Source organism: Leptidea sinapis, chromosome 41 (genome assembly GCF_905404315.1).
Source record: "Leptidea sinapis chromosome 41, ilLepSina1.1, whole genome shotgun sequence".
Lineage (NCBI taxonomy): Eukaryota > Metazoa > Arthropoda > Insecta > Lepidoptera > Pieridae > Leptidea > Leptidea sinapis.
In genome coordinates this window covers 6,359,291-6,381,013 of record NC_066305.1, presented here as the reverse complement: position 1 = coordinate 6,381,013, position 21,723 = coordinate 6,359,291, and the positions used below count along the sequence as shown (strand labels likewise).

Here is a 21,723-nt window from a genome sequence, read left to right as displayed (position 1 = left end):
GATATAGTCTTTCTGCTTCGCCTAAGAGCAAAGACAAATTTATGTATCCTTTTAACGAGTGATTTTATATGAGCCTTCCAGTCTAAACTTTTATCTATACTGATACCAAGGAATTTTATAGTAGGTACTTCTTCAATTGTTTTTCCTTGATAACTGATATTCTTAAACATATTATGATTCGTGTTCTTGTTACTAAATTGAATTATTTTGGTTTTTTCAATATTTACACTTAGTTTGTTTCTTTCCATCCAATTTATAATTATAAATTGTTAAGATTTCATCTTTTACAATTTTGTCATTATTTATTGATGGGTTAAGATTAGGTATTAGAAGAGAAACGTCGTCCGCAAAAAGTATGCATTTTCGTGATGTAGAATTTGATAAATCATTTATATATAGAAGAAACAGTAAGGGCCCCAGAATGCTGCCTTGTGGTACACCTGAATTTGAATAAGTCCACTTGGAGTCAAACCATTATATTACAATTTTGTCTAGAGTTTGTTATATTAACACATTATTTCTATTTTTAATATAAGTTTGTAGCCAGTTCAAAGTAATTCCCTTTAAACCATATTGATAATATTTATTTAACAATATATCATGGTCAACATAGTCGAATGCTTTGGTCATGACCAAAAAAAATACGCCTGTAACTCTTTTTTTGTCAATATATTTTAAAATATGATTCACTAAACAAAATTTAGCACTTGTAGTACATTTTCCTTTTTGGAATGCGTATTGAGCCTCACTTATAACATTAAATTTTGTAAGAAACTGAACCAGTCTACTTTGCATTAATTTCTTATATAACTTGGATTGGATCGGAATTAGTGTGATCGATCCATAGTTGCCTGCATCTGTTTTATCACCTTTTTTGTGGACTGGTCTTATTATTGAATATTTAAGTTTTTCTAGGAGTTTTCCTTGGGAAAAAGAAAGATTTATTAGATATGCGAGAAGTTCGACAAATAAGGTAAACCTTCTGCAATATTTTAGCAGCTGGGTAGAGATCTCATCGTAACCTGTTGATTTTGTATCTCTTAATGATTTTATTGCAGCTGCTACTTCATCGTGAGTGCATGGCATCAGGTAAATAGAATTATTTACCGATTTAACTTGTTTATACCAAATATTGGTGTGAGTATTTTTATAATTGGGATCTGTCACATCCGCAAATATTTTATTATTAAAGAGGTCAGCAATTTCTTGAGGGTTACTTATTGTAGTACCTTTTTATATAAATTTATCGATGTACGCGGAGAGAAATTTAGTATCACTTTTGTTGATTAGGTCCCAAACAGCCTTGCACTTATTTGATGAATTCCTTATTCGTAGTTCACTTATTCGTAGTTAACTGCTAGCTCATGGGATACCTAGAGGTGCCAGGCGATCAGTGACTGCCAGTACTGCTCAGCTGGTAATCTTATTGCATATCTCTGCCAGCATCCCGATAGGTTGTACAAGTGGGTCAATAGCTTTTTGCCTAACACAGCATCAAAGTTGTTTTCAACGGTGCATTACTCCGACTTAAACCCCATAAACGCTGGTGTCCCGCAAGTCTGTGTGCTATAATGTTTCTTCCCCATATCAATGGTATGTTGCAAATCAGCAGAATTTATTGCTATTCAGATGATAGCACAGACACCTCCTAGTCTAATTCCATGCTAAGAAGACACCGCTACAATTTCGCTCCTCGATACAAGATCACTTCCCTAACTGCCACGGCCTACATGGGCAAACTAGGCTTCGATGTATCGACACAGTTAACACACATATAACATGTAACGATACAGTTATATTATGCAGACATTAAGTTCCATGGTCACTTGGAAGAGAAGGGTGGCTTCTTAAAAGCTTGGTGTTACCACAATATTATTGCAAACTATAAATTAAAAATAATTATGATTATTCATTGTTCAATAATTGGCGTGATATTACTTCTATTATAACCAGATAACCTCCACTGTTTGATAACCTCAATAAAATCTAAATATGTAGTGCATAGTGATATTTGAATAATAATATAATTTACATCAGAGTGCAAAGTGGTAAAATGCTATATTTTCAACAAATCAAAATGAACCTCAATCTCATTGGCTATGTGTGCGTTAGATAGTTCAAAAAACTTCACAATTCTAAAGAGCTAATTCCCGGCATGACTGACTGTTTACGATTTGACGATAAAAATCGGTTACAGTAACAACAACAAAGATTCGCTTTCCATTTTTTTGCTGTATCTAAATAAGTACTAAAACAAAAGTAAATAATAATGGATCGTTTACAATATGTATCGCTAATATTTATTTTTTTAGTCTACGTGAAAGGTTTCTACAAAGTGATCCCGCTTTTATATAAATTTTGAGATCAAAATATATTCAATAAAATGAAAGTATACCTAAAATACGGAAATCGGCCATCTTTGCTGAAACAAGAATGACGTCACGGCTCAAGAATCAACAATCATCACAGCGTCGTGAAACAATATGACATAATAGTAGTTTGAACGCTTGAAGTTTTGGCTGTTATTATATTTATTTTACGCATTATGTTTGATTTCTAAGGTACGACTTATAATTATCCACCATGATATTAACGAGGGCTTTCGTGCTAAAGATCTGATAAATTAAACAAAGTACATTATATTCATACAGTTATTTGAGTTATCTATTCAAATCTGTCATCATGCATATTGATTTCTAATATTTCCTTCTTATGATTTGTCTGTTAAGATGCATTTTCACAGGACCACGTGGTGGAATCAAGTTATAGAAATACTTCTTCTCTAGTCTTCAGGAAATAATCAATCTTCTAAATTAAAGCAATCACGCAATGCATATCGTCAATGTATGTAAACAATAAATTTACACAATATGTTATGCTTTTAAAGTGATAACCCTAACTTCTAGGATTAATACACAAATAAAATTTGAAAAACAAAATTTTATGAACGAATGAATAAGCTATAACTTTAATTAATTACAAATAGTAAGTAACTTTATGATCGCAGTCGGCAGCTAAGGTGCCCATGAAACTGGCAATGTTAATTCTATTTATGGCCAAACTTATCCTTTGACAGAGGTACGTGCCAGACCTTGGGTCATTCGTCAAATTCGTAAGGTACCTGGATAACTCTGTTATGAGTTTTATGCCGATGAACCCCAAGGACCCATCGTCTTCACCCCATTTTCTTTCGCTTTAGGTTTTATAAGTTTCCGCCCTTGCACCTGCCTCGGAAATGATAATTAAATTCGATCTTTTATAATTAATTTACCCATTTTTATTAAATAATAATATTTAAAGGCTTAATAATAATATTAAATAAAAATTTAGTAAAAAATAGTTTTCTCACCAAATGCCGTAAGTTATTAATTCTACTAAGTAAATTTATATTTATATGAATGAATAGATAGATGACAATATTTAAAATGTTAAATTCAATATAAACTAATACAGTTCAATATTAAATAATAGTAATAATAACTCTTGCAGCACCTGAGGAATCATAGAAGCGTTGCCGGCCTATTAGAAAGTGTACGGAGTTTTTTGAAGGTACTCATGTCATACCTTCCTGGAAACACCGCCCAAGGAAACTCATTCAACAGCTTGGTACAACCAAGTGGAAGAAAGTTCCTTGAAAACCGCAGTGTGGAGGAACGCCACTCATCCAGATGGTGGGGATGATATCCTAATTTGTGGTGTGCTGTGCGAAGGTGGAATTCCGCGATAGGAATCAGGTCAAACAGGTCTTCGGAACACTCCCCGTGATAAATGCGGTAGAAGATCCTCAATGCAGCGACGTCTATAGGCAACGCCAGGTGATTTAGCCTTTCACAGCAATTCGAGCAGTTCTGCGGTGCACACAATCAAATGATTCGAGTTGATACTGGTGTGCGCCAGACCCGATTTGACAGCAATACTTCGACCGGACCTGCGCTTTGTAGAGCGCAACCACATTTTACGTGGGCCGGCTTGAAGTATTACCGGGCTCTATTTATGCGGCTTAGCTTCTTCGAAGCCAATTTGGCTATACCCTTCAGATGACCGAATTGACAATCACTCGAGATTTCGAGACTCAGTATTCCTACACTAGCCAAGGCATTAAGTGATCTCGAAGATTTTTTCCCAGTTTCGCGACCTTCTCAAGAGAGGACTCGATAAAAGACACAAGTTTCTTCCGTCACTTGTCGACGATTTCCAGTGAGACACCTGCATGGCCCGTGTATACGGCATCTCCAGTAATGTCATGCATAGCAATATAATATGTTGGTGGAATCCAACATATTATAACTGATATGCAGAAAAAACAGTGTAGGAGATGGCACACAGTCTTGGGAAACTCCAGCGTTCACTGGTTTCGGTTTCAAGTAATTACCGACAACAACGACCTGTATGCTCGGCCTAGTGAGGCATAGCTTTGTGGTCCACTTGCATAAACTCACGTTTTGTGCCATATACGATTAAAGGCCTTCCCTGTATCCTGGCCAACTGTCAAGTCATCTCTTTTGCTTTCGATTGCCATCGCCCATTATTCTAATAAAGAATTGGCTTCTTTCAAGTCTATCATACCAAACCATGAGACGCAGAAAGGCGTCTGACACTATACGAAGCCATATAGAAAATTTACACCTTCACCGCATCTAAACGTACATAAATTCTTTAAAAATTTCACGCATTTGGCGTGAAACATATAAGTATTATAAATTATAAATAAGCATAACAATTATGATGGAATATACTTGTAAAAATAAATTGGTTTATAAATAATAGTGTAGTTAAAATAATTTCAAATTATATATAAATAGAATGAATTTTCAGCCACGCTATCTTTAGTTGTGACTCAACGTCAAAATGTTGGTTCAAACCTTAACAGCTCTTGCTACCATAGCCTGTGTGACTGCAGTACAGCCCGTGAAATACGATTCGCAATGGTAAGTAGACAGATGACTGAAAATTATGTATGTTTTCAATAAAATTAATAATATACTCATAAAAATAATAATAACCACATTGTTCTACTCATGTAAGCGAAAAACAAAAAAATATTCTTAAACTTTTGTCTATGCGTCGGTTTGTCTATTTGTGCGCACTGAGCGCTTGTCACGAAGACGATTAGAGCACCGTATTCACTAATATATGTTCAAATTAAATTCAAATGTTTATTCTTTAAGTTGACCACAAAAAACTTTTGATTGTCTCAAATAATAAAACAATAACATATCCAATTCTATAGTGGCTAAATCCTAACAACATTTACGGCCTTGCAATAATTTAAACTTGGGATAAAGCTATACCTGAGAAAAAACCAAGAATAAGCAAAATGTTGACTATATCGCTCACAACACTGTCAATACAATGATAATTATGAAGTTTTCCGAATTCCAAGCAGTCTTGCAAATAAACGCGGGAAGCGCTATACAGCGCAAGCGCTTGGTTTATTCACAGGTATAACTTTACAACAAGTTTATTTGTAAGGCCGTTAGAATTTATTTCACTCTTTGTTTAATTCTAATCGGTTCATAATAAAAAGTAGTGTTATTTGACATAACTAACGCCGGTAAGTACTTCTAAATCTATCCCTTTGCGCTTACTTACATTTCAATAACCTATCAACATAAAGCATTGGATTATATCTGCAATGGACATTAACTATGGACAGATAAGATCTTGTCATTCATTAAACGGTGACACTTATGTATCCGTAACGAGAGATACGTTATTGAAAACGGCCGTTAGATAATTAATGCGTCTAGATAGAGGCTCTTTGCTGTAAGACAACCGATAAAAACAGGAAATAAAAAGTTTAGTATGCGTGACAAGTTACGGTTACACTCGCGCACTTTCTGTCAGTGTGCGTGCGTAACTCAAAATAGGGGCTAGTTCTCAACTCATTTTTTTTCACGTTTTCACAGCTGTCATAGTCTATCTAGACGTATAAATGATTTAAGTACCTACCATTGCATATTCTTTTATACAACTCGAGTTTCTTTCCTTATTTATGAGGAATTAGTACCAACAGAATCGCTTCCTACTTCACTCGATACTCTTTTGTGTTTTGGTTTTTGATGATATGTAATGATTTATTTAATTCTTTGTTTTAAATACACAAATAATTTGAGTAATATTGTTGAATCACGTTGCATATATTAGTTAGTTAGTTTAGGAGTCCATCGCGGACAAACAACGTGTCACGTAATTTATATATATTAAGATAAAGATAATATAAACACAATCTTTTTAAAATTCAACAAGGTTTGAAAAAGCTTTGAAGAACATTTCGTTCTTTAAACCTTTTATTTCAAATTGATTCGTCATTCTTAAGCGAACATTTGGAACAGTACGTGCCTTTTCACATGCATACGCTCACGGCACGGTCGCCCTGCCGTGTCAAGTAGAAATGTATGAGCTGGCACGGCGGTCGGCGACCGTGTCGTGACCGTTTGTTGCCCGTGCTTATCCACTATAAACCCCGCCGCACATGAACCCACTCGCATTGGTCTTCACGAGCTGTTTGCGAGTGGTAGATGACTTTGGTGAGAGTCGTACAACGTATTTATAACCTATGGCAAAGTACCGAACTCCGCTTTTGCTCTCACGTGTCAGTACGGGTACGTACATGAGCGTGTCGGCTAGGTGACCGAGACACTAATTTCGAGTGGCAGTGATGATGGTGATGAAATGATAAATAGTTATGAAAAAAAAAAGCCTCAGTATAAATAATATTTTTTCCACGTGCATATTTCAATCATTTCATGTTCCTCATATATCGGTCTCTACACTTTTTTTTTTAATTCCGAATATTTGATTTGATTTCAGGTCAGCACGAAGACCATGGTCGTCATATGAGTACGTACCTGAAATTATTTTATAATAAAACAAATCTTATAACTATATTTACAATATTATTACTTTTCTTATAATATATTTGAGAAAAATTTGTAATGAGCCGAGTAATTTTGATTTTATCGGTTTTTGTGGATGCGCATGTTAATAATAAATATCCGTTCGATCGAGCCTTGCTCGGATTTGTAAGGAGGTACAAAACTTGAACAAAATAAAAAAAAAACTAAAAGCATTCAAACCGGGGTCTTCTGCTTTCTGGATCGCCCAATGTATGAGACATAGTATAACGACTATAATAGCTACTATACTAAGCTATTATAGTCTTGTATTAAGTGCGAAATTTACCTTTGTATTCTAATATTATTGTAGCAGTTTCTCATTAAAAGACGGATAAAACTACATTTTTAAAAATTGAAACCTAGATCGTTCTCTCGCCCCCGAAACTACCTGTGTACTAAATTTCATTAAAATCGTTGGAGCCGTTTCCGAGATATAAGATAAGGGGAAGCAAGGCAACACGCTGTGACATTCTTAAAATTTTGTGCATTAATCGTAAGTTATATTGTAACAACAACTGGTTGTCCAATTATTAATAAATGAATAATGAAGCATTCATAGTGCGGGTAAGAAAAATCACACGCAGATGCTTTGATTCTGTTTATTGCAGTGTTGGAGTAGAGTTTAAGCCAGATATAAATTACTAGCTCACCCGAACCCCGAGCCCGTTCATATCTCTTGCTTGACTAAATGATCTGTATTGCGAATATATAGGTACTTCTAAGTCAAAAAATATATGTACCGGATAAGTAATCACCAACACATCGTATACAAGAACCTTCTCCGAAACATCTTATGGTGCATCTTATGGTATAAGTATTAATCCGATCGGTTCAGTGGTTATCACAGCATAACCGAACAAAAAACGACTCTCCATTTATTATTATAAGCTTGAACGGTGCAAATTGCACTGTACTTTCCCCGGGGCATAAAAAGAATAGGGGAGTCCAGGCCCATGGGTGTCGTAAGAGGCGACTAAGGGCTTTTTAGAAGTGATAGAGTCACGCAGCCGTCTTTTGAGGTCAGCATAATCGGGCCAGCCTCGTCCGGGTTAATTACCACACTCGCACAGAATACCGGCGTGAAGTAGCGGCCTAGTGCCGCTATGTTTGGCATATGTTAGTGTCGAGGACCGGAGGCCATTTCCCCCTTCCCCAATAAAGATTATGAAAGCGGACCATAAAGAGATAGTACCCCAGGAGGGTACCGGCTCTACCAGAGTCGGAGAATCCCTCCCCGAGTACTCTAGCTCGGGCTGCCCTTCGTATTCTGGGGAGGGCACAGTACCGCGCATGACCAAGGACAAAAGAGGCAGTAACACCACGGCACCCCGCTCCACACTCAACGTGGGCTTTTGCAATATCAGGGGAATTCACTCCAACTTAAACGCCGTCCACCACCACCTTGAGACGGCGAAGCCGGCCTTGTGTTTCCTTACGGAGACGCAGATATCTCGACCTAGCGATATGTCATATTTAACGTACCCCGGGTACAAAATTGAGCACAATTTTTTGCCTCATGCCGGGGTATGTGTGTACGTTAGGGAGGATATCTGCTGTTGCCGTCTCGGCAATTTCGAGGATAGGGATCTGTCCACTCTCTGGCTCCGCGTAGATTTAGAGAACCGCGTCCGCATCTATGCGTGTGTCTACAGGTCCCATAGTGGTAACGCAGAAACCGATCATTTCATGGGTGCGTTTGACGACGTGCTTGCACAGATCCCTCCGCTGAAATCGTAGTCTTGGGTGATTTCAACGGGCACAATGCCGAATGGCTTGGATCACGTACCACAGACTACGCAGGGCGATCTGTGCATAATTTTGCATTGGCGTACATTGGCGTAGCCGATGTGATACTACAGGGCATGGATATTTTTATACCAAGCTCTGTAGTACCGATCGGTGGCAGATCACAGCCCTGGTTTGATGCGTCAGTTAAAGCAGCATCTGACTTCAAAAAACAGGCGTATCGAACTTGGGTTGCGGCGCTGGGCACATGGGATCCGAACTGCATAGTTCTTAGGAAATACAACCGTGCTTCCAGATTTTTTAAGCGGCAAATCGCCCGTGCAAAGTCAAAACACGTCGTCAAAATCGGCGAGCAGCTTTCCAGTTACCCGACCGGAACACGCAAGTTCTGGTCATTGTCGAAAGCTGCTCTAGGTAACTTCAGCCAGCCGTCCATGCCGCCGTTGCACATGAGGAATGACACCCTGGCCCATACGGCAAAAGAGAAAGCCGATCTCCTGTGCGCTCTTTTCGCCTCCAACTCGACTCTTGACGACAACGGAAAAACACCGCCGACCATCCCGCGGTGTTAGGCGAGCTCTGTTTTCGTTGGACGTCAGGAAGTCGAGCGGGCCGGATGGCATTTCTCCAATCGTGCTTAGAACGTGTGCCCCTGAGTGGACGCCGGTGCTAACGCGTTTATCCCGGCACTCTTATTCCAAAGGCGTAGTCCCTGACTCATGGAAGTCAGCCCTTGTTCATCCGATCCAAAAAAAGGAGACAGTTCGGATCCGGCAAACTACAGGCCTATTGCTATTACCTCCCTGCTCCCAAAATCATGGAGAGCATAATTAGCCGTCAGCTCTTGGTATACCTAGAGGGTCACCAGTTGATCAACGACCGACAATACGGATTTCGCCATGGTCGGTCGGCAGGTGATCTTCTGGTATACCTAACACATAGATGGGCTGCGGCTATTGAAAGCAAGGGGGAAGGCCTGGCAGTTAGCCTGGATATAGCGAAGGCCTTTGATCGTGTATGGCACAAGGCGCTCCTCTCTAAACTTCCATCATTTGGGCTTCCCGAGAGCTTGTGCAAGTGGACCTCCAGCTTCCTCACTGGGCGCAGCATACAGGTCGTTGTCGACGGACATTGCTCGAACCCGAAGCCCGTGAATGCTGGAGTGCCCCAAGGCTGTGTGCTATCTCCTACGCTGTTTCTTCTTCATATCAATGATATGTTGGACACCTCCAACATTCATTGCTATGCAGATGATAGCACTGGTGATGCCGTATACACGGGCCATGCACGTCTCTCTCGGGAAATCGTCGGCCAGTGCCGGGAGAAACTTGTGTCTTCTATCGAGTCCTCGCTTGAGAAGGTCGCGGAATGGGGTAAATTGAACCTTGTCCAATTTAACCCCCAGAAGACTCAAGTTTGCGCGTTTACCACTAAAAAAACCCCATTTGTCGCATCAGCGCTCTTCGACAACACTTCCCTAAAAGCCTCGCCTAGTATCGGAATACTGGGTCTCGAAATCTCGAGCGCAAAACGCAGGTCCGGCCACACGTGGAGTATTGCTGTCATCTCTGGTCTAGCGCACCCCAGGTATCAGCTCGATCCATTAGACCGCGTGCAATGCAGAGCAGCTCGAATTGTCGGGGACCCAGTGCTCTGTGAACGGCTGGATCACTTGGCGTTGCGTAGAGACGTCGCTTCATTGTGTGTCTTCTACTGCATTTATCACGGGGAGTGTTCCGAAGAGCTGTTTAACCTGATTCCTGCCGCCGAATTCCACCTTCGCACGACACGCCACAAGTTAGGATTTCATCCCCACCATCTGGATGTGTGGCGGTCCTCCACAGTGCGGTTTTCAAGGAGCTTTCTCCCTCGTACTACAAAGCTATGGAATGAGCTTCCTTGTGCGGTGTTTCCGGGACAATACCACATGGGTACCTTCAAAAAAAGCGCGTACACCTTCCTTAAAGGCTGGCAACGCTCCTGTGATTCCTCTGGTGTTGCAAGAGAGTGTGGGCGGTGGTGATCACTTAACAACAGGTGACCCGTACTCTCGTTTATCCTCCTATTCCATAAAAAAAAAACTTGGTATCCAAGCAAGATGTAAACATATATACATTTTGCGTATTCTTGGTTTATTCGCAGGTATAACTTTATACCAAGTTTATTTGTAAGTTCGGAGGTACATACTATGTAATTTAATAACATATCGAAGAAAATTTGTGATTGACGAAACCATAACAAAAATGCACTAAATGTAGTTTTTTTCCGAGTCATGTATATAATATGTATTTATGTATGTTTAAATGAATGTCTTGTATTATTTATATAGTCAACTTGCATCTATAGTAAAGGCTATGCCTAGTTTGGTGCAAAATAATTTGTGTAAAAGTGTTTCAATATTATCATTATTATTGATTGATAACTGGTTATGGAAAGTGGATTACATTTTTATTTTATTTCAGGGATCCTAATCAAATGCAGATACTCCCATCACAATTACAGTGAGTTCCTGAATATAACTGATGCTTTAAATCTACACAAATATGATAGAAAGAGACAAAATATTTCGGTCAGTGACGGTCCTAGAGCGGTGCGAATTCACCCGGCGCCATCTGGAAAGGCGCGCCGAAATCTCATCTGTAATAACAATATAATCTCACTGGTCAAACGAATTTTACTACGATATTATATATCTAATAGCAGTAACTCGGCTTAGTGTATGGTTTTTACCCATATACTTACAATATACTAGTGTATAGACAAACAAAATGTAAGAGAGAGAAGAACATCTCATTCGGAGATACCTACTGCAAGATAGAAGAGGACAGCTATTGTCGTAAACAGTCGGCCACGTTTGGCCTTATCTCCATATTTTGAACATAAAACCACTAGCTAACGCAGACGTAGATAAATCAAAATTCTCAAAAAGGTCTTATGATATTATATTGTGACGAAATTTTATTAGAAAAAAGAAACCCGCTGAGTTTCTTGCGCCCGTTCTTCTTAGGTCTAAAGGCCGGAACGCATTACAGCGGCGCTGAGTTGCGCGTCGCTTCACGTCGCTAGATGGTACCTATCGCACTACGACTGCAGTAATCGGCAGCTCGCGTCATTTCTATAGCAGTTTGCGTGCGAGCAACATTATAAGATGAGAGATAGTGCCGAGGTTTATGTCATTATTTTTTTACTGTGCGCAGAAGAAGAACCTATTAACCGATGAGAAAATATATAAGATTTCAAAGTCAAATAAACTTTTTTCAATTAGGCTTAAACTAAGCGCTTTTGAATTGTCACTAAAAATATTTCTTTTAAACTATTGAATCTACCATAATGTTTCGGAAAGTTGAGCTCTTGAAAAGAATATACAAGAAACACAACGGCCACTCTTTTCAATCAATGGAATATTTTACAATGGCTGTAATATACAAAATAAATTAGTGTGTAAGGGTATTCATCCAAAATAAATAAATATAATAAAATTAATTATTTTTATTAAGTTATTACAATTAATTAAATTATAAGACAAAATTCTATAAATTTAACAATTAACAGTATGCATACTGAAGCGACGTGCCGCTTGCTGTGTCGCACTGGGCGCCGTCGCGTTGCGCGTCGCGGCGCTGCGGTTGAAATAATATTATGACGCTTAGTTCAGCGCCGCGCTAGTGCGTTCCGGCCTTAAGAGGCTTTTCGAATGGGTGGTAGTTTTTGACGTTTAATAAGTAATAATTTTGAATAAAAATAGTTGAATTTCAATTATAAATCTATAAAACCAACTTATTTTTGTATAATGTTTTGAAATTTGATGATATTCATGTTCTATATTTAGGCATCTATGCACATAAGATTTTATAATTTTTTATTTATTTTCAGGCCAGCACAGAGACCATGGTATGAGTGAGTATATTTGGCATATACTTCTATTTAGTTATTTGAAAAACAATTTACAAGGAAATAAATAAAAACAGGGAAGCAGAAGAAGGCTTGAGTTATATGGAATCGTTAAGCTAGATGTATTCTCCTTGTTTCATATGGACAAAGCATATGATAACAAAATAGTAATATATTATATTTAAAAGTAAATCCAGTTGCAATTAACATTCTCACTGTCGTATACCCGATAACTCTGTATTACCGGCATTTTTATTGTACATAAATATATTATCAAAATCATCTCGTCTTATTCAAATTACTTTCGGGGTTAAAAACACTGGTAAGAACTAATCATTATCATCTTATAAATGTTGACAGATACTAATAATTTATCTATCTACTTATTTAAAATTATGATCGCTTCGGATTTTTTTCAGTATCTTATTAATAAAATAATGAAAATAGCATAGACAATTGATGATTAAATTAAAGCGCCCGCCAATGTCAATGTAGAATACTACCGCTGTGAAACAGAATAAAGATTAATACAAAAGTTTCATATTGGGAACCTACTCTTAACTGAGACGCGCTATCCTCACTTTACTTTACCAATCTGACAAGGCCAAAATTACCTTACAACTCGCCTGACGTCGGAAGAAAGAGTAAAGAGAACGAAGAAGAGAGTAAGTTTGTAAGAACGTTTACACGATCCGGGTTCCGTGCGCCCCAAAGTATGGGGTCGTACCTAAAACGCCGAAGTGACACCCTCCACGCTGTGATTTATCTAGGCTAGAAGAGTGAAAAAATTGATAGCTTTTGAAGCAAAACATAAATTTTCATCATACAGCAATATGTACCTACGTATGACTCTATCATGTAAATTAATACATTTCCAATAAAATTGCTTATTCCTAATTGTTTTTCTGTTTCTAAACTATTTCTTATATAATTTCAGAGACCTTCTGCCACCTGCATACCAGCCACAACAGTGAGTTCCGTCAATCTGTCGATAATTATATTTTTTGTTATATCTTAATATACTCTCTACTTAATCCCTTAACATAATCACTTTTCTTATTTATAATAGAGGGCACTATTTCCCGGGCAGGAGACTCCCGTGTTGGGAAATAGTGAGATCCGGAAATACAGGGATCAAGAGATACCCGCCTTTGTGGTTGGAATATGCTCTACGCTTGAAGATCCCTGAGTCGTATCTGTCGCAATCAAGTTTCCAAATTGATTCCACAAAGTGGCGGTGCGATTCATTAAGTTCCTCGAAAACGCGCAGTTGTGGAATCCCAGGAATCAACTTGATGCGGGTAAAATTTCGCATTTTGACGTAATGTAATATAAAATCAACAAGTAATAAAACACGCAAAGAGAACCCACATCTCTACGAAACGCCAGAGAATGAAGCCGATCGTCGATGATTTGAGTTTCTCTTCGTTGTATGCGGTCAAATAGAGGAAGCTGTCAATAATGTTTATATTTTTTAAGCTTAAATAAGTGTATTGTATTAATAATATCGTCGTCATGCACCTATAGTACAGGCTATGCGTAGTTTGGTGCAAAATAATTTGTGTAAAAGTGTTTCAATATTATCATTATTATTATGAGATTGACAACTGGTGATGAAAAGTAGATTATTTTTTTATTTTATTTCAGGGATCCTAATCAAATGCAGATACTCCCATCACAATTACAGTGAGTTCCTGAGTGAAACTGATGCTTTAAAATTATTTCTCGCTAAATCTACACAAATATGATAGAAAAAGATAAAATATTTCGGTCTCTCTCAGTGACGGCCCTAGAGCGCAAGCGGTGCCAATTCACCCGGCACCATCTGAGAGGGGCCGCCGAAATTTCATCTGTCATACCACATAACAATATACTCTCACTGGTCAAACCATGGACCAAGTATAGTAACTAGACTAATTGATAGCATCCATCTCAATCACACGAGAAAAAGAAAAAAATTTGCGAGTCTTATGTAAAGAAATGAGATAGAGTGATTAGATTTTTTGTTTCGCCATGCGTGCCGGTTGCTTCAAGGTCAGCACGATTCAGTAGAATCGATTTAAAAGTGATAGTGAAAGAACACTTGTGTTGTATTATGTACCTATTGTACCTATATAAATAGATTATTATCTGTCTCATGTTGGCCACGCCAAACCGATGTCTAGTTACTATACTTGGTCTATGGGTCAAACGAATTTTACTACGATTTTATATATTTAATAGCAGGAACTCTGCTTAGTGTATGGTTGTTACCCATAGACTTACAATAATGCACTAGTACATAGACGAACAAAACGTAAGAGAGAGAAGAACATAACTAATGGAGATACAGGAAGATAGAAAAGGAAAGCGCATCTATTGTTATCGTAACCGATTTTGAATGACACGTCGTAAGCAGTCAGCCACGCTTGGCATTATCTCCATATTTGGAATATAAAACCACTAGGTGACGCACACGGTGACTAATCAAAATTGGTCTTTTAATATTTTATTAGAAAAAAGAAACTAAGTTCTTTTCAGGTCTGAGAGACTTTTCGAATGGGTGGTAGTGTTTGACGTTGACTAAGTAATCATTTTATATAAAAATATTTGTATTTGAATAATTAATCTATAACTAACTTATTTTTGTATACTGTTGCGAAATTTGATTATATTCATGTACTTTAATTTAGTATGAATCATGCACATAAGATTTCCACACATAAGCTGTTCTATTTTCAATTTATTGATTTAATTTCAGGCCAGCACGTAGACCATATTATGAGTGAGTACATTTGGTATTTCTACTTAGTTATTTGATAAACAATTTACAAGTAAATGAATAATAGTTAACGGAGCATGCCAGATACGTGAAGTTCTCGTTTATGGACAGTGCATATAACAAAAGATAATAATATATTTTAATTTAAAAGTAAATCCAGTTTCAATTAACATTGTCATATACGACAATATAATCATAATGCTGTCGTCTTATTTAGACTAATGTGGGGCTAATAATCATCATCTTTAAAGTTTTGACACATACGAGTAACGTATACGCTGTGACAAAGAATAAAGAGTAGGCTAGTACAGAACTAAGTGATACCTTTTACAGAAATAGCTTCCTTAGATGTCCGCTGTTAAGACTCATTTTAAATCGTAGTCAGTTCCTAGTTAAGTTGGATACATAGTACATTGATAAATCTGTTTAAAACGAGAACAAACGCGGGTCACCTGGTGTTGAGTGATCACCGCCACCCACTTTCTCTTGCAACTTTTTTTAAGGTAACCATGTCGTACTGTCCCGGAAACACCACACAAGCAAGCTCATTCCACAGCTTTGTAGTACGAAGAAAACTCCTTGAAAATCACACTGTGAAGGACCATACACATCCAGATGGTGGGGATGATATCCGAACTTGTGGCGGGTCGTGCGAAGGTGGAATTCGGCGGAAGGAATCAGATGAAACAGCTCGTCGAAACACTCCCCATTATAAATGCGGTAGAAGACACACAATGATGCGACGTCTCTACGCAACGCCAATGATCCAGCCGTTCACAGAGCACTGGGTCCCCGACAATTCGAGCTGTTCTGCGTTGCACGTGGTCAAATGGATCGCGCTGATATTGGGGTGCACCAGGATAGAGATGACAGCAATACTCCATGTGCGGCCTACATGCACTTTGTAGAGCGCTAGAATGTGGGCCGGCTTGAAGTATTGCCGTGCTCTATTTTTGACGCCCCGCTTCTTCGAAGCCAATTTGGCTTTGCCCGCGGATTTGGCAAACTTTCGAGATTTCGAAACCCAGTATTTCGATACTAGGCGAGGCTTTAAGGGAAGTGTTGTCGAAGAGCAGTGATACGACAAATGCGGTTTTTAGTGGTAAACGTACAAACTTGAGTCTGCTTAGGCTTAAATTGGACAAGGGTTAATTTACCCCATTCAGCGACCTTCTTAAGAGAGGACTGGATGGAAGACACAAGTTTCTCCCGGCACTGGTCGACGATTTTCCGAGAGAGACCTGCATGGCCCATGTATATGGCATCACCAGTGCTGTCGTCTGCATAGCAATGCATGTTGGAGGTGTCCAACATATCATTGATATGCAGAAGAAATAGTGTGGGAGATAGCACACAGCCTTGGGGTACTCCAGCGTTCACGGGCATCGGGTTCGAGCAATAACCATCGACAACAACCTGGATGCTGCGCCCAGTGAGGAAGCTGGAGGTCCACTTGCATAAGCTCTTGGGAAGCCCAAATATGGAAGTTTTGAGAGAAGCGCCTTGTGCCATACACGATCAAAGGCCTTCGCTATATCCGGATGCAAACTGTCTCCTTTTTTGGATCGGATAGACAAGGGCTGACTTCCATGAGTCAGGGACTACGCTGATTGAATATGAGTGCTGGGATAAACGCCTTAGCACCGGCTTTAACTCAGAGGCACACGTTCTATGAACTATTGGAAAAATGCCATCCGGCCTGCTCGACTTCCAAACAGATCTCGCCGAACAGTTCTGTCTGAACTGTACTTCAGGCAAAGAGCTCTGACACCACGGGATTGTCGGCGATGATTTTCCGTTGTCGCCAAGAGTAGATTCTGAGGCAAAAAGAGCTCACAGAAAATCGGCTTTCTGTTTTGCCGTATGGACCAGTGTGTCATTTCTCATCTGCAACTGCGGCAAGGACGGCTGGTTGAAGTTAGCATGTGATGATCCACTATGGGACCTGTTAGTTGCGGACATGGTCCTCAAAATCTACACGGAGCCTACTAGAACTACACTGCGATCCACTCATACTTATATATTGGGAAAACGGCGCAGGATCTGGGATCCGAAGGGAAACAAATCTTGCCCCAAGAGTAGGACGCAAAAAACCTAGGAACGCATCCTATCCCAATCTGCTGACTTGTAGAGCCAAACGCGGCGGGTCGCTGATGGTGGGCATTGGATAGGCACTACAACCCTGACGAGGCAATGGTCAAAGGTTATGGGAGGGGCGTCGACAGAGACGTGGTAACTATCAGAATTTGTATTTAGTAGGAGATCTAATAAAGACGGCATGTGGCTATCCACATCCGGGAGCCGCGTTGGCGACTCAACCAACTGGGATAGACCATACGGCAATGCAAAATTATGCACAGATCACCCTACGTAGTCTGTCCAAGCCATTTGGCATTGTGCCCGTTGTAATCACCCAAGACTTCGATTTCAGCGGAGGGAATTTGTGCAATTACGTCGTCAATTGCCTCGTGTACGCAGCCCATGAGATGATCCATTTCTGAGTTACCACTATGGGACCTGTAGATATACGCATAAATGTGGACGCGGTCCTCAAAATCTACACGGAGCCTACTAGAACTACACTGCGATCCACTCATACTTCCATATTGGGAACCTACTCATAACTGAGACGCGCCATCCTAACTTTACTTTTTATCTGACAGGGCTAAATTTAAGTGTTTGAGAACGTTTACTCGATGCGGGTTTCGTGCGCCCCTAGGTATGAAGTCGTACCTAAAGCGTCAAAGTGAGACCCTCATGGCTGTGAAATAGCTAGGGAAACGTATCCCAGTAATATAAACACCACAAACCGAGTGAAAAATTTTATCGCTTTTGGAGCAAAACTAAAACTTTCATGCATGCAGCAATATACTTACGTATGGCACCATCATGTAAATTATTATATCTCCTATAAAAATGCGTGTTGTAAGTTAATATTGAATGAATTAAATTTGATGATGTCTTATATAATTTCAGGGAACCCCTGTCACCTGTATACCAGCCACAACAGTGAGTTCCTCAAGCTGACACTTTCATTTTTTTTTATATCTTAATATACTCTCAATTTAATCCCTTACCATATTCACTTTTCTTATTTATGTTAGAGGGGGAAATCGGGCAGGACACTCACGTGATGGGAAATGGTGACATTCGGAAAACCAGGGATCAAGAGATGCATTGCCCGTCTTTGAGGTGGGAATATGCTCTCCGCTTGAAGGTCCCTGAGTCGTATCGGTTCAGGAAAAACTGTCGCAATCAAGTTCAAAAATGATTCCACAAAGTGGCGGTGCGAGGCATCATCCAAAATCAGGAAGTGCAATATGTCTCTAGATTTTTCAAATACACCCAAATCGGAGGTGCCGTTTGGCACCCAACGCCCTGACCAACCTAACCCTTATTTGGTTTATAAGATAGTTTATTTTGCATGGTCTTATAGATTGTTACAATAGCTTTCTTATACTTTCACTTAAAACATCATAATTATAAGCAATCTATTAATACAATCAAAACAATACGCATTCACAGGCCGCTGCGTGCGCGCCAAAATCGCGTCGATCTAAATTCTAAGGCATATCGCGGCGAGGAGGCACTTGCCGGTTTCGGAAGGCTAAGTTCCTCGTAAAATGGTTGTGGAATATCAGACGTCAACATGATGTGGGTAGAATTTCGCATTATGACGTAATGTCCGAACGTAACTCCACGTGATGTAGTAGTGGTAGAAGATGCAAAGAGAACCCACATCTCTATACAACGCCAAAGAATCAAGCCGAACGCCGATGATTTGAGCCAGACTTCGTAGGCAGTCAAATAGAGGAAGCTGGTGAGCGTCCGCCCAGTGGAAGAACAGTACACCATGATATGACATTTGGTACACTTTATAATAAAAGGTGTATTTTGTTCGCAGGGTGGTTCATCAACCATCGAGTTTAGCAACATGTTTGAGGTTATGTGTTGCTGCCGATCAAGCATTGTACAAAAACTTAAATAACAATCTTCCCATCCAAGAGGAATACTAAACCAATTGTAGTTTGTAAGTAAGTTACGTCTATTTAAATAATATAGCAATGTTTAAGTGAATACTTATTAAAACACAAAATTTTACCCAAATCATCAAAGCTCATTTAATAGGATAAGATATAGAGACGTAAGAGAGAGAACATGAGATACAGAAAAGAGGAAAAGAAAACAAAACTATTGATATTGTAGCCGATTTTGATTGAGATTTGAGAAGTCGTAAATAGTCAGCCACACTTCGAATCACCAACCAAAATTTACTTTATATTGCTAACGCAAAAATTTACTTATTAAAATTGGTCAGTTTATTATATTAATGTATTTATATATTTTTCATATGAAGGCTTAAAACAACTTCACACACGTTTATGTTTAGTTCATTTTATTTTAAATATGGACTCATATTCTGGGTGTAGATATAGTCTTGTATGCAACTGTTGATAATTAGGTATTAAAACACTCATGTGATACTATTATCACACTCGCTTCGCCTCGAGTGATAATCCCGCATTCGTGTTTTAATACCCCTTATTACACAACAGTTGCATAAATAACTATAACTTTACTTAGTTCACTGGAATATAAAATGTAGGTACATCCCTTATACTCGTATGATCCAAAATGCGTAAGACTTATATTGTTAATTTTATATTTTGTTGCAGAAACCACAACGACAGTACTGGTATACGGAACTGAACCTTATACACGAATTGAAATAAAAAAAATTAACAGCTGTTGATTGTTTTAATCACAATCCTTTTTATTTAAGTGATATTTAACAAGACCTTTTAAACGGTGCTTTTAAATAATGGCCTTCACTACGACCACTTTTAAAACAAGTCCTTCACCGCGTGACTGTTTCAACGTGATAAGCTTTGAAAGTACGAAATTGATATTCGTGACTACTGCTACCCGCAACGTCATCCGCGCGGAAGATATAAAGTAGCAAAAATGTAATGTATGTAACTTACTTAATATATTATGTAGTCTCTTGTTAATCATCATCATCATATCATTCAGAAGATGTCCACTACTAGAAAACGCCAAAGAAAAAAGCCTCCTCCAAAGATCTCCACGACGAGATTGTGCGTGGTACCACTCCAGAATAGCACGACCCCATCTTCTTCCTTGGGTGTCGTAATAGGCAACTAAGGGACACCAAGAACGTATGATTGGCAGCAGCATCCTCCCGAAAGATCGTGGACCATCTACTGCGATCGCCAAGCGTAGCGATTATGCCCAGCTTAGCGAAATTCTCGAAGAAAAAAGCGATTCACTCGGTTGTATGAAACGTGCAGTCATTGATAGGTGACGGCTATAATCTTGTAAAAAACGGAGATAGCCGAAATCCAGTACGTTTTAAGCAAGTGTTCGATTTCATAACATAGCCGGATTATACTTCGTCGAAAATCGCCATACTGTAATTACTCCCTACTATTTACAACTTATGTCAAATGACTACATGTTTCATGCTAAACTAAATCTCAATTTTTACTTAGGCAGTCCCACCTCTTATTACGTAGTATTTACATCCTCTTTGATTATGCCAAAACCCCCTCCAGAATGACAAATGACAGACACTGTAAGGCCCCGGCCCCCTAGTCCTCTTGTTAATATTCAAGCAAAATTTGAATGAAATGTTCAGTAGAAAAAATTCAGTCGATAATTTCAAACTAACGAACAGACAAAGATTCTATAAAGTACTTTTTTGGATTCGATATTGTTTGTAAAGCACTCAAAAAGTTTTCTTTTAAAATGTATTAAATGTATAGTTTTGTATTATTATTATTTATAATTAAATTAAATTTATTCTCTATTTTTTTCCGGACATACGTTTTTAAATCACATAGCAAGTGTTTTAGCACACATTTTAAAAAGGTAGGTATTCAATTTAGTGTTTACTTTGTTGATTCTTAGTTATTCTTAGTTTATTCAAGTAGGTCACGAAAATGACACTTATGAATGTCAAAAAAAAATATATATTTTTCTTATTGAATCTACCGCTACTTCGTAAATGTAGCTACGACGCATGAGCCAGCCATCGCCTCCCTCAACCATATTTTAGGGAAGGGGACGACCCGTCCCATGTCGCCGCCACAAGCAGTGACATTTAAGCGAGCATGATGAAACTAATCAAATAAAATAATAATAGAAATAAAATAAAATAATCCTAATACATCCATATAATCCTACAATCTCAACGACACCTCCTAGGCTGTCGTTACTATTATCGTTTCAAGTCGTATAGATATATTTGCCATACAATATACATACTTAATAAATATTATTAAAATAATTACATGTGATTTACTATTCAACAGGTTTTTTTTTACTACCAAGTAATTTAAGTCATTTTGTTGATCGTTTATGCGTATATAAGTATTGCAAATGGCCGCCTGAGAAATAGGAAGT

General features: G+C 38.6%; 1 protein-coding gene across 2 annotated transcripts; it reads left to right on the top strand.

Annotated features, from left to right (window-relative positions):
* The first annotated feature begins 4,809 nt into the window (after nt 1-4,809).
* Nucleotides 4,810-20,045, top strand: LOC126976645 (uncharacterized). 2 transcript variants are annotated; one of them, XM_050825134.1, is made up of 10 exons: nt 4,810-4,928; nt 6,814-6,843; nt 11,108-11,146; nt 12,519-12,542; nt 13,474-13,506; nt 14,184-14,222; nt 15,277-15,300; nt 18,274-18,306; nt 19,202-19,327; nt 19,974-20,045. In XM_050825134.1, the coding sequence occupies exons 1-9, from the start codon at nt 4,849-4,851 to the stop codon at nt 19,311-19,313; spliced, it is 414 nt and encodes a 137-aa protein (XP_050681091.1). In that variant the 5' UTR covers nt 4,810-4,848; the 3' UTR covers nt 19,314-19,327; nt 19,974-20,045. The 2 variants fall into 2 exon arrangements, with proteins under 2 accessions (XP_050681091.1, XP_050681089.1); XM_050825132.1 differs by having other exon boundaries at nt 19,202-19,331.
* The last annotated feature ends 1,678 nt before the right edge of the window (nt 20,046-21,723 follow it).